This window comes from Columba livia, chromosome 1, assembly GCF_036013475.1.
Source record: "Columba livia isolate bColLiv1 breed racing homer chromosome 1, bColLiv1.pat.W.v2, whole genome shotgun sequence".
Classification (NCBI taxonomy): Eukaryota; Metazoa; Chordata; class Aves; order Columbiformes; family Columbidae; genus Columba; species Columba livia.
Window position 1 is genome coordinate 160,021,445 of NC_088602.1, and position 13,197 is coordinate 160,034,641.

At 35.9% G+C, this 13,197-nt stretch overlaps 1 protein-coding gene across 3 annotated transcripts in view; it reads left to right on the plus strand.

Annotated features, from left to right (window-relative positions):
* The window catches only part of OTOGL (otogelin like), a 91,511-nt gene that overhangs the window by 62,417 nt on the left and 15,897 nt on the right, over positions 1-13,197 (plus strand). For all 3 annotated transcript variants that reach the window (XM_021279862.2, XM_065041371.1, XM_065041362.1), the window contains exons 34-46: positions 441-558; positions 1,788-1,867; positions 2,796-3,065; positions 4,546-5,219; positions 5,875-6,052; positions 6,529-6,671; positions 8,024-8,047; positions 8,174-8,266; positions 8,976-9,165; positions 9,774-9,988; positions 11,841-11,982; positions 12,310-12,495; positions 12,973-13,185. In XM_021279862.2, coding sequence (XP_021135537.2) covers positions 441-558; positions 1,788-1,867; positions 2,796-3,065; positions 4,546-5,219; positions 5,875-6,052; positions 6,529-6,671; positions 8,024-8,047; positions 8,174-8,266; positions 8,976-9,165; positions 9,774-9,988; positions 11,841-11,982; positions 12,310-12,495; positions 12,973-13,185 — 2,526 coding nt within the window. The remainder of the gene's footprint in view (positions 1-440; positions 559-1,787; positions 1,868-2,795; positions 3,066-4,545; positions 5,220-5,874; positions 6,053-6,528; positions 6,672-8,023; positions 8,048-8,173; positions 8,267-8,975; positions 9,166-9,773; positions 9,989-11,840; positions 11,983-12,309; positions 12,496-12,972; positions 13,186-13,197) is intronic.

Genomic DNA, 13,197 nt, shown 5'->3' on the forward strand with positions numbered 1-13,197 from the left:
ATATGATAATAAGTTTATCTTTGAACTACATTTTTTACTGTTTTACTCTTGCAAAATAAATATGGTGTCATAAAAAGATTCACATTAATGTCTTCTTAGTGAGTGATAGATAACAGTTCTTTTAAATGAATGGGGTAACCTTATTGCTTCTGCAACCAGCAGTACCTTTAACTGATTTTTAAGGGTTTTTAACAGAGTATTTTGTAAAAGTAAGTTGCTATTTGTATCTTTGAAGCTTCAGTGTGTTTTAGCTTGATTTAACTTCTTAAAATAGTTGAAACTGAAAATGAACAAAATCTTCCCTGTTTGAAAGGTCTCAAAAATTTCTCTACTTGGTTTTCTTTTTTTCATTTTTCTGAAAATGCCAATGTATGAAAGTATAAAATTTATGATTTATTGACTACACAGTCAATAAATAATACCTTTTCCTCCTTTCTCAGAACTCGATGCATCTGTGCCTTATAGAAGGATGTGTGAATGGCGATATGAATCTTGTGCTAATCCTTGTGTTAAAACATGTAATGATCCTGAAGGAATAGCATGTAAATTCCTTCCCCCGTAAGTAAAATTAAGCTCATATTGCTGCCATAGTTTTTGTTTGTTTGTTTGTTTTTTTAATATGTGTACCATGAACTATCTGAAAATTACTGCAGCTCCAATATCCATATATTTTTACTCGTCCAGATTTCAGTATCTCTCTTGTGAGCAACTCTCACATGTCATGAGAAAACATCTGTAACAAGCCTCTCTTTTCCCACGATATATATTCCTGTTTACATGTGATACTTCAACACAAGAACAAGAGGGTTTGTACATAGCCCAGGGGATTTGCTTCTGGTAGTGGTTAAGTAGAAACTTATTAAATTAAATGAAGGCTATTCCCTTCTGTAGATTTATATTCACATCCTAAACCAGCATCCCACGATGCTGTAAATGACGACCTCTCCTGTTTACATGACCGAGACCGAAAACTGTAGGAATAATAAGGGTGGACTACGCCCTCTCCTGTAACAGAAAGGAACTTTGTACTGGGAGATGCTTATTGGTGTGACATGAGGGATTTCACATGGCTGACGTGTCTCCGTTAATCTCCCCGGCATCTATGGAGCCACAATAAACTAAAAGGAAAAATGCCTAAAAACTTAAGAGACAAAATCTGATGGAAAAGCAATGATATTTTAAATTTTGGAATACCTCCCTAGCATATTCATTTTATAATTAGGAACATTACTAACATTACTAATTTTCTCTGTTGTTATTCTTAGTTTTTTCCATATGGGTACACTGCTTGTTAATGTCATAATTTTCTTATTAAAAATTCTCAAAAAATGAAAAAGTGAGGGCATATATGGAGTTGTCTGCACTCTCCTATGCTCAAAGTGCACAACAATGAGACTTTCTATGGAGTCAGTCTAAATATTTTAATCACTCAAATGTATAAAGGTAAAAAAGTGGTCTTATGGAGAAGTTCTTCATCCCATGGGAAACCTTTCTGCTTAGGGATCTGAACTTCCACCTGGTTGTGAAAGTAGAATGGTCCAAAGCTATCATGTTCTTCAGCCTATGCAAACAATTGATTATAAACAATTTGGAAACAGAATTGTGCTGTTCTGTGTCTTTTTTTGACATTAAAATGCCTCAAAATGCTGTGTTCCCCATTACACTGGAAAGTTCTCAGGACTCTATGGGGAAAACATTCAAATGTTTAATTTTGCTAAAGTAAAATAATTTAAAATTAATCTATATTTCTACTGTGGCTTTAGAATTAACTACACAATATTTTAAAGGGTTGAAGGATGCTTGCCATACTGCCCCAAAAACATGATCCTTGATGAAGTCACACTTAAATGTGTTTATCCAGAAGACTGTAAGTATATTTTATTTTATTGATTTAATCTTATAAATCACTCTACAGATCCCAGGGAAGGTTTTAATCAAATGTACATTCTTGGGATTTTTTTTGTTAAACGCTTCACCAGAATACCTTTCTGTCGAAGAATGTCTCTCTGGGACATAGACTCCATTCCCAGCCATCCCAAGTACATCTCCAATATCCAAACAAGTTGATTTCTTTCATTTCTCTAATAGTGTGTTAAATTCAACCTTTTGTGGTGGTGTTATACTCATCACAACTATATTTGACTATATGCTGCTAATATATCATATGTATATAAGAGAAAGATCCCAAATGGAAGAAACACTGCTGTGGCAAAAATTTCAGACTTTTCAGTTGATGAGCCACCACTGACAAACTCAGTGCATCTATTCCATAATTTCTGGTGTGTGAAGACAGCACATTATGTGCTTATTTGGGGGATACAGTATTCTTTTAATATAACAATTACATTTCAATTATCTTTTTTATTTTTTTATTTTTTGAGTTTTGAATTAAATACCTAAATGCTTGATATTTGCTAGTACAATATCTAAATGCCTGATATTTGCTAGTACAAAGTTATATAGCATACTACCTTCCAAAGATATCTTTATTTCAAATATTTTACTATTTTGGATTTACTAAATTTACTGCTTCAAAACTGCTCTGCAAAATTAAAGTTTTCACTAATAATAAAAAAATTAGCTACTTCTTTTGCAAATAAAATTAGGAAACTTCTTGAGTTAGCTGAGTTCCTCAAAGACATCAAGTAACTTGGAACCATTGGCAAGTTATCTTCTCAGCAAAATGGTGGTCTGATTTGCTAATGTTTAAATGGGACTTGAGTAGAGATAGATGTTGCTATTTTTCTTTACCAATAATCCATAAAAGACAGTGAAACATGACTTTTTCCTTTTAGGCATACCTGTGACACCTACAGAATCAGCAATTGGAACAAAACCTTCATTGTTAATCTCTCACATGAGTGCTACCACAGAGAGATTTCCTCACATACCTCCTTTATTTGTTACTTCAGGGACTGATTCAACTCATGTTGGTGTGACAGACAAAAAAACCATGGAGGCAAACACAACTTTAACGGGAATGAATATGTCAGCACAGTCCATTACAGACTTTTATTCACTGGAAGCATCACATGCAGCCACCTACTCAACCTTTTCATTACCAAGTACAGTGGAACCTTCTGATGTATTTCCCAGCACAGCCAGCCCTACTGTCCTTTCCAAACTCATATCTTCCTCAGATTTTCCAACTGTTCTTCAGGCTTCAGCAGTCACATCACATACTGTCAGTTCAACTGCATCCAGGACTTTACCCATTACAATAGCAGCTTCAACAACTCAGTGCAAGTCCTTTTCCAACATGTTCTGTGTTATTAACACCCACTTCCCTAGTGGCAGTCCCATTTCCACTTGAAACGTCAACTGTTCAGTTAGGAACTGTTCCTTCTACCTCAGCATTAACAACTTTAACCTCCAAGCCATTTTTTGTCACTTCTGAGGTGCCTTCAGGGATTGGGAAGAGTAGGAGTCCTTCAGTAAGTCATTCTAAGGGAGCAGAAGTACCCTCTGAAGTGTCTTTGCTTTGCTGGCTGGCAGAGCAACTTTCACAAGACCTGTATTTCTTCTAGGTTCACAGCTGACACTAGACACATCTACTTCTCCTATATCTACTTCATCTGTTAGAACTAAGTCTGGCGTTGGTCAAACGGCGGTTCACCCAACACCTGTTTCTACATTCATCTGCTCTTCAAATTCCTGTGACTACTAGATTTACTAGCTTTGAGATAAGTTTTCCTCTATTAATCACAGTTTCTTACTTTGAAACAGCAAACCCCTTGTCTGAAACGTCTCTGATATCATTAAATACAAGTTATTTAACTAGTTTTTCTTCAAAGCCGTTTCTAGTGGAAATTTCAGTGGTTGTTCCCAAGCAGACATCTCCATTAATCAAAGGCAGTATTTCTGCTGCTCTGCCCATAACAACCTTATTTTCACCACAAGTTGCCTCCAAAAGTCTTTATAAAGTACCTTTTACTGCTTCCACTCTTCTAGTCAATCCAACAGTCTCTGATATGTCTAAAGCAAGTAAATCCTTGACAGAAAATTAATACATAATGCACATTGATTCCTTTCCAGTGACATCAATTTCTAAGAAGCCAATCTTCCCTCTTAGGACATGGATATTACCTCTAAATGCTACATTAATGACCACCGACCCTGTGGCACAAAGTTCAGGTGCTTTTATTCCTAAAGATCCTTCTTTTACAAGGTCATCATCTTTACTTACAATCTTGTTATCAACATCAGTACCATCCTATGCAACATCTCATACTACAAGTTCTTCATTGATTCCCTCAGTCAGTATGACATTATCATTAACACAAAATATAACTGTTACTCAAACATCAGTTTCATCTCTAGATACAGAAGGAACCTCAAAAAGTCCACACTTTGCAACTTCTTCTGTAGATTTTTCTACATTAATAAGCCCTTCTACCAGCCTTTCAGCAGTGCTCGAAACATCCATTGTAATGCCCTCTTTACTAATGACTAAAATTCCTGAAGCCACTTTAGAAAGCCAGTCCAGCAGGGTCTCTATGTCTTCACCTTCTACTAAGACCACTCGTATCTCTACTGTTTCTCTAGGAAACCAGAGTTCTTCGGTAAGTTCTTCAGAAGAAGATGGAACAATATCAGCCGCATCAGTTGGAATCATCACTCAATTCACTACACCAATGATCACGAACACAACAGTGGATGCTACATCCTTAAAAGCACCTTACATTTTTGCAAAAATACCACCTAGCTCTTCAGCCAGTTTATTAGTTTCTTCTGGCACTACTGTAGCCCCTAGGAATACTACAAAAACCTCTGATGCTTTTCTTGCCAGTTTGGAGTTTTATACAGCTTCAGCCTCAGTTACTACCACCATAGAAACACCCATGCATGTGTCACACAAATCTTTATTTACACCTGCAGTGACTCAAGCTTCACAGAGCACTAAAGAAACCCAAAAAACTATGACCATGAAAACAACTGGTACTACAAATCCATTATCAGAGATGAAGAGTACCTCATTTACAGCTTCAGAAGTCAAATATGCAACTTCATTTGAAAGAACTGTGGGTATTTTAGAAAGTGGTCAGACTTCACATGAGCAAAGAAATGTTAGCAAGATAAAGTCAACCACAACTGAGAAATCCTCCCTGCCTTATCTGACAGTATCTGCAGTTCAGAGTTCACCTTTTTCAAGAAATACAACCTCAGTGAAAAATCTCTCTCTTTCTGGAGTTCTGGATGTAACATCTTCTGAATGTGTGGTATGATCAGTTTTACTTACCCTTATGTGTTAAAATATATGGTGCTTTTCAGTCCATTTCTTTTATGCTACATATGTAATACCAGAGATATCAAATACTTCCTATGCTTGTTTTTATTTGTATGTTATACTTAGAAGTTTGTTGTATCGCTGCTCTTATGCTGCTGTGGTATATTCTGTAACCCGGATGTATTGCTCTGAAAAACATGGCTTTTAAAGCTATGTGCTGATTCTAGCTAGCAAAATATATTCCTGAGGTGCAGAAAAAGCCATAATCCATGAAATTTTTGGGTTTCTGCATAATCTCACTCTGTCTTTTTTTCCCCTTTATTTCATTGTCATAGAATTTAAAATGGTGGGAATGCATGATTCTGTATCTCTTAAAATGCTTCAGATCATTGCTGAATATAATAGCCTCAATGCATAATGCTTTACAAAGGGTTTTCCACCAAAGCTAGATGGAACGTGTACATGGATGAATAGATGTGCATCATATTCATCTATTACAACCACACAACACCAATTAATTCCAAATTAGCCAGTGAGGAGTCATATAGATAGGCTGATCCTGTCTCCGAGCAGGGCAATGATCACTTGGACTTCATAAGGGCAATGAATATAAAGTTGATTCTGGTTGTTTTTTCCTTGTATGACAGCCAAGATACCTTGAACCTGTTGACAAATGTAGCCAGTATGTATGTGTTAATATGGGTTGGATGTTATACAACCTTTCAAGGAACTGCCCGAAGAATGTGCAGAAGCCAGACTGTGGCTTTCGAGGAATGCCAGTTCAAGTTAACACCGATAGTTGTTGCCCAGAATGGAAATGTCCCTGTAAGTCACAGTTTTATTTCTAAATATGACATGGAGCATTTATCTGTAAATTTCAAGTAATAAATGAAGGATTTATTACAGTGGCAACATGAGGTTGAACAATGGAATTAATTTAAAAGAGCTCTTCATCAGCAAAACAGAATGAAATATAGTGAATGTTTTTGTATCTTTGAATTAACATTCAAGACAGTCAAAATATTTTGCTTTGAATGAAAACATTGAAATGCAACCTGCAACATAAACATCAACATTTTCCAGCTGAGACTTTTCAGAATTTCTTTCACTAGAAATGGTGAGATTTCAACATTTTGTGAAGAAAGTAAATTAAACACTGGCATTTTCTGAAAACCAGAGGCCCCAAATTTCAGTTAACTCTAACTACAGATTTTTTACATAAGTTGTTTTTTACAGAAGTTTTTAGAAATGCCTCATGTTCAGTTTTGTGATAACCTCATTAAATGACAGTTCTTTTTCAGGTCAGTGTTCTGTATTGTCAGAACTGAGTATTATTACATTTGATGGAAACAACATCGCCCTTTGCAATATGGCTTCCTACATTTTAGTCAAGTTACCAGGAGAAATTATTGTTGCTCATATTGAAAAATGTCCTGCTAATCAGGTAAGATTCTTGCATTTCCACAATAATTGTAATACTTCCTTGAATTTTTGTGTTCTAGGTATGAAATTCTGCAAAAATATGTCACTTAAAACTCTGAGACAGAAGCCATACCCATAGAAAAATTCCAAGTTATTTAATTTTCAAGGAGCATGCTTCATCATGCTATCTAGATAAACAAATTTTATCTGTTTAAATTTTTATTGCTGTATTATGTTATAAGGAAATTCAAATGTAGGTTCCTTTTAAATTATCAGATGTGACAAAACTTCTAAATATTTTCAGGCTCTCCACCCACAAATCTTGAGGCCTTGAATTTGTACTTTACAATATAGTCAAAACACTAAAATCTTTTGAACACTCATGAAAATATTTTATAGTTATTTTAGGAATTGGATTAGTGTGATGGGTTATTCTTTGTAGTTGTCTCACTCTCTGCATTACCTACAGGGGGGATGCAGCCACTTTATTTTTAGACTCCCAGTATAGGTCAGGTCTGTCTCATCCTCAGAGTCTGTACATATGTTTCCTTTGCATTGTCCAGAGTCCTAATCTATGCAGCCATTGCACAACAGGCTTGTATTTCCATCTTTGTTTTGTGGATAAACAAGTTCCTGACGAGGAACCTCATCAAGCTTCTTTCCTTCCCATCCCTATTTGGTCTCTTATCTACTCTCACTAGGCAACTGCACATTTCTCTTTTAAGTCCTGAGTCTTACACTATTTTAGGGGTTTTCCTTTAAATTGCTCTCTTCACTGTTTCTTGGTTGCAGTCTAAAGGTGTGAAAGCAGCTCACATAGGCAGATGGGCTTTGGAAATCTGGAGGTGCAGTTCTTTAAGAAATATTTTTTGAAAGGGCTTTGCAGCATATGCTGAGTCTTGTGATGCTGGCAATGAGTTGCTCTCAGTGTTAAAGCTGTTTAGTTAAAAGCCATCTGAGATATATATGAGCTACAATCTTGTGCAGAAAGAGGCCTTGGGTAAAATAGCAGTTTCACCAAAGTTCAGGGCAGGTGATTTTATTGGCAGGACCATTGTCTTTCTGTATATTTTTAACTCAACTTGTTCTGCTAATTGTATTCTTTTTTTCTGTATTGTTTTTTACTTAAACACCTTTGAATTAGATCTTTAATGAGTAAATCAAGTTTCTAAACATAGTCCGTTGAAAGGTGCGCTACACTAGCTGGGAAATGTGTGTTTTTTATTATTTATAAGGAACATATTAAATTGGTTTAATTATGATGCTGATTGTAGAAGAACTTCAAACACAAAGAAAATAGTCAATGGATTTTTGCCAAACAAGAGTACTGCTAGTTACAATTTCATTTCTAATATATTTTTTAATGTTTTACAGAGTGCAAATTCAATAAGAAAACTAGTGAGTACCTTTTTCTTTTACTAATTTTAAAACACATTAATATTACACATATTGAAAAAATTCCCTATGGCACTGGTAGACAATTAGAAAAACAATAGTAACTAAACTTGTCACTTTTCTTTCAAGGTGCCCCCTGCAAGCACTTCAGGGCTCTGCTTTAAGAAACTAAATGTAACAACACGCACACATAAATTACTTATCAATCGTTTAGCAAGAAGGGTAAGTATATATCACCAGTATATACTGTTTGTACACTTAAGAGACAGCTGGAGAGCTGCAGGATGCAATAGATTAGACTGATAATGAATGTACTAGAGAACTGGGATTACTTTTGCAGTTCGGGTTCCCAGTAGTTCATGGTATGCTAGAATCAAAGAACACGCATTTCTAATACCATGCTTCACTTACATGTCATTTGTCCAAAATGACACTTCAAAGTTTTTTTTTTTTATATTTTAAAGAAGCTGTAAAAGGCATTTATACTTGAGACTACATTTCCAGATAATCTAGAACTGGATGGAAATGTTCCAAGATGTGATAAGTACTTCAGAAATACTTTAGCTGCCTTTCCTGCTTGTCAATAACAGGTCAGAGCAGATAACTTTGAATAACCAGCATGAGGTGTTTTGTTTGGTTGTTTGTGTGTTGTTTTTTTGTGTTTTTTGTTTGTTTGTTTGTTTTTAATCATATGGTACATGATGAAAGAGATTAATTGCTTCCTTAATTAGAAAATATTTCAATATAATTATTTTTTCCCCTGCCTACTTCATTTGCAATTATAAGAAATGTCACTGACAGGAAACTGTGATTTAAGCACTGTGACTGTTATTGCATGTGGCAGAGACTGTAAAAAATGTTTTTTGCTATAAGATATAAAGACATCATCACAATCTGTTTTTATCCCTAAAATCTATTTGGTTTATTTTAGGTAGCAGTGGATTCTGTATTTCAATCATTACCATTTTCAAAAGAAGGACTGAGTATTCAGGATACTGGTGCAATGTATGTCATTGATACCCCAGCTGGTATTAGCATCAAGTGGGCTCATGTTACAGGCATCATAGATATTCAGTATGGATTATACTCTAACACAACGATGAAGACAGAAGGACTTTGTGGTGAGGCTATGGTGGCTATTTTTTTCTTACTTAGTAGTTTCTCATTTAAAATTTACACCACCCTTCCGTGTATGTGACTTTTGTCCCTATAACTCTCTTTGTGACCTCCATTAACTACACTGACAATCCTATTTGAGATGGGCTTGCGAAATTCTGTTAATTAACTATAATAAATCAATAATTCTGTTTCAAAGCACTACTGCTAATAAAGTAGTTCTCAGAGCAAGTAATGATCAGTATATTGTGTTTAATTAACTTTAAAAAAATGTACTTCTGCCTGTGTTTAAGAATATCATTGAAGTCAAGTAAAGAAAAGTTTCCAATAGAGAAGTGGCAGTTGGATAGCAGTTTTTCTCAAAAGTAAATTCATTGTTGTGAAAAATATCATCACTTCTATTGTATGAGCTGCTTGTTTTGCTAAGCTGTGGAGCTGACAACTAAAATCACAAGTGGACATATAGCTGCTTTCATGTATAAATTCAGATGACTATGTCTCACAGGTGAGCCTGATGCAATGTTAATCTTACCTTACTAAGAGTGCTTTTCTTTCCCAAAGGAAGTGCTATGGCATGTTTGTTTGTGCTCTGAATGTGATGCTCTGTTTCCAGGGGTGTGTAATGGAGACCCTACTGATGACCTAAAAATACAAAACAGGACCATAATTACAAGTATGGAGGAAATTGAAGTGTTCATTAAGAGTTGGGAAATTGAGAAATCACTTGATGTGACAACCAGGAGACCAGCGAGAAACTGTACTGAAGATAACTGTACATACTGTATGGAACTGTTAAACAGAAGCGTTTTCATCCCTTGTCACAAGAAAGTGAGTATGAAGATCAGAGAAATTCCAGGTGAAAGTTAAATAAAACATGTATAGTTAAGAAAAGACAGATGCATATTTTTATGTTTTGCTTACTTTCATGAACTGACAACTGGATGAGCACCTTTAATACTTCTGTCATATTGGCTTTAATATTTCTGGCATGTTGTCCATTGTAAACACACATCTATACGGATCGCTGTGCTATTATGCTGTTTCTTAAATTATTGAGTAGGCAAAGCTCAAAGTCAAGATACCAGATTATCGTCTCAACACAAACACATTCTAAAAGAGTTATTTTTTAATAAAGGCTTGACATGGGTCACTAGAACAGAAAGCCTTGTGCTTCTGCCACACACAACAGCAACTCGTCCAGTCTGAGACTAATTGGACTAAAGAAATTTCCAGTTAAGCAAATTTTGATGTAGTCACTATTATGTTGACAATTCGATAGCATTTCTTACAGAAATCACGATCATTTTAATCTGGACATTGTACTTTCTGAGGGGCATATCGCTGTAGCAGGCAGACTACTGCTAGAGTTGGGTAGTGCAGTGCAGCTTCTTCCAGGAATGGGAAATGAGGAAGCCCCAAATCTCTGAGGTCTGACATACTTTTCCCACTTAATTTAAAATAAAAAGGACTGATTACTCAATTGACCCTTTCTTCCTCAGAGACAGATGTGTCCAGATTCCTGTTTCATTTCTTGCTGTTTTGCCTTTCCAACCTTGGTTTGCATTGTGTTACTCTTCGGTTTTCATCACAGACAAATGCTGTTAAAGGTACTACAGGCAGCTGAGCCTCTTCCTTCGAACTCCAAAGACCTCTCTTCACCTTCCTCAGGTGTAAAAAAATGGAAGGAGTTCTTCTGAAAGAAAGGAGTTAAAGAGATTTTTTTTTTTTTAATATTAATAGATATTTGCCACAGAAACCTAATGGGAGGAAGCAGCGTTAAGTAGTTTGGAATCAAGAAGGGAGAATAGTACCAGTGGGTAGCAGGATGCTTTTCATAATTGTTTTAAAAGATCTTATTCTAAAATAACAAAAAGTAATCTGAATAGTCAGAATTCCTACTTCTTATGTGCTTCCAGGACAACCCTCATAGCCTCAGATACAATGCAATTGCATCTTTTCCTGGTTTATAACAAAACCTGACATAACATCAAAATTGCTAAGCATTTTGTTCATCCATTGTGAAATTTGTTTTCTTTCCTAAACCCAATGGTGGCAGAATCAGAGTGGATGGAGTGTATTGTGCACTTCACAGCCATGAAGCAACTGGACGTGTAATGAACTTTCTGGCAGAAGTGAGCAACTGCTTGAAGGTTGCTGAAACCACAGGGAGAGCTGGGCTGCAGCTATGTATTGAACAGGCAGAATGAAACAAAATCTGATTTTTTCCATCTTGTCATAAGCTTATGCAAATAAAAATGACAGAAATAAGATAGGTTGGACCATCTGCATTTACACCCAGTAACATAGGCTATCAGGTCTTATAGACACAGAAAGAGAACACTCGGTAATAATTTAATGCCATCAAGGATTTATGGAAGGTATAGCAGCAATGTTTAGTTGAGATTGTTGACTTTTAGCTGACAGGGCTAGACTGCAGAAATTCTTGTAAGCAGAGTGACAATCTTATTAGAGTTGTGTTCTGTGCCTATTGATGAACACAAAAAACTCTGGTAGTCTAAGTTTTGCAGGATGAGTGTTCTGAAAAAAAAATTAGATTTTTACTTTAAACACTGGTTGTGATTTTTCCCCTTCCAGTTGTGTTATTTCTTGTAATTAATGATTTATTTTAATTACAGAAAGCTCTTCTACTTGTTAATTCTCAATTACAATATGTTCCTAGGTTTCACCACAGGAGTTTTGTGAGAAGATGTGGATCAACAGTACTTATTTTTGGAATTATGAGTGTGATGCACTTTCTGCATATGTGGCTTTATGCAACAAGCACAACATCTGCATTAAATGGAGGACATCTGATTACTGCTGTAAGCAGATAGCCACGTTCTATACCCGAATGTGACTTTAAACTGCTGTAGTGTTTAGTGATGAGTTTAAAAAAAATCTATTGTTATTGGAAATACCATCTCATTCTGTCACAGCATTAGTAAATCAGGGTACAAGTTCTGAAGATTTATTGTTTTAGTCAAAGTGTTGTTAATAATTTTGAATCTTGATTAAATGAGTTTCTTACCTAAGGCACTGTTAAAAATATAAATGTATGCTTTCTATGATACACTTGTTCTTACTAGCTGTTTATCCAATGAAATGCTGAATGACAGCAGCACCCAATGTCCTATTTTTATGACTTTCAGCATTGAGTTGTCCTGAGGGGAAGGAATACCAGCCTTGTGTGCAACCCTGTGAAGCCAAGACATGCTTGAATAAGTGGTTCTATGAAGATTCTCACTGTTCTTACTTAAGGGAAGACTGTGTGTGTAAAAATGGCACTATTCTGCATAGAACAGACTCTGGCCTCTGTATACCAGAAGAAAAATGTAGTAAGTAAAGCAGGACAGAGTGTTTTTGCAGTTATGCTAATATTAACTGCAGCTCATTGTAATCTATGTTTAAGTTTTGTGTCAGTCCTCAGTAAGCGTGATTCTGGTACAGGTCCATTCAACAGAGTCCAGCTGTATCTCAAGCTACAGCATTTTGTGCTTTCAGTTGACTTGGACTGAAGACCCTGTGCTAATGGACTTCTGTGGGGGAAAAATGATGGTAATTCTTCCCTAGGTCTTAGGCTTTCTTTTCTGGTGTCCTCAGAAATTAAAAGCATGGGCAGGTTCTTTCCCTTGCAACCCACAGTAAAGCATTTGTCCATTTGGGATTTTTAAGGTCATAATCTTTTCTTGGATTCCTTGATCATAATGCTCAACAGTGCTTTTATTTTATGCATTAATTTTCTACAACTAAGAGCTGCTTGCAGGAAATCTATGCTCTCTGTTTGTTGAAAGGATATCATGTTTTTCTCTCAGCATGTACAGATAACAAAGGACAACCCCGCTCTGCTGGGGAGATCTGGAATGGGTCCATGAGAGGCTGTTGCATGTACAACTGTTTAGAAAATGGAAGCATTGTTGCTGTAGAACCTGAATGCCATGAAGATCCACCACCAGTCTGTGAAAGAGAAGGGGAAGTTATCGTCCATATCATCGAAGAGAGAGCTTGTTGTCCAAAGAAAGTTTGTGGTATGTACCATG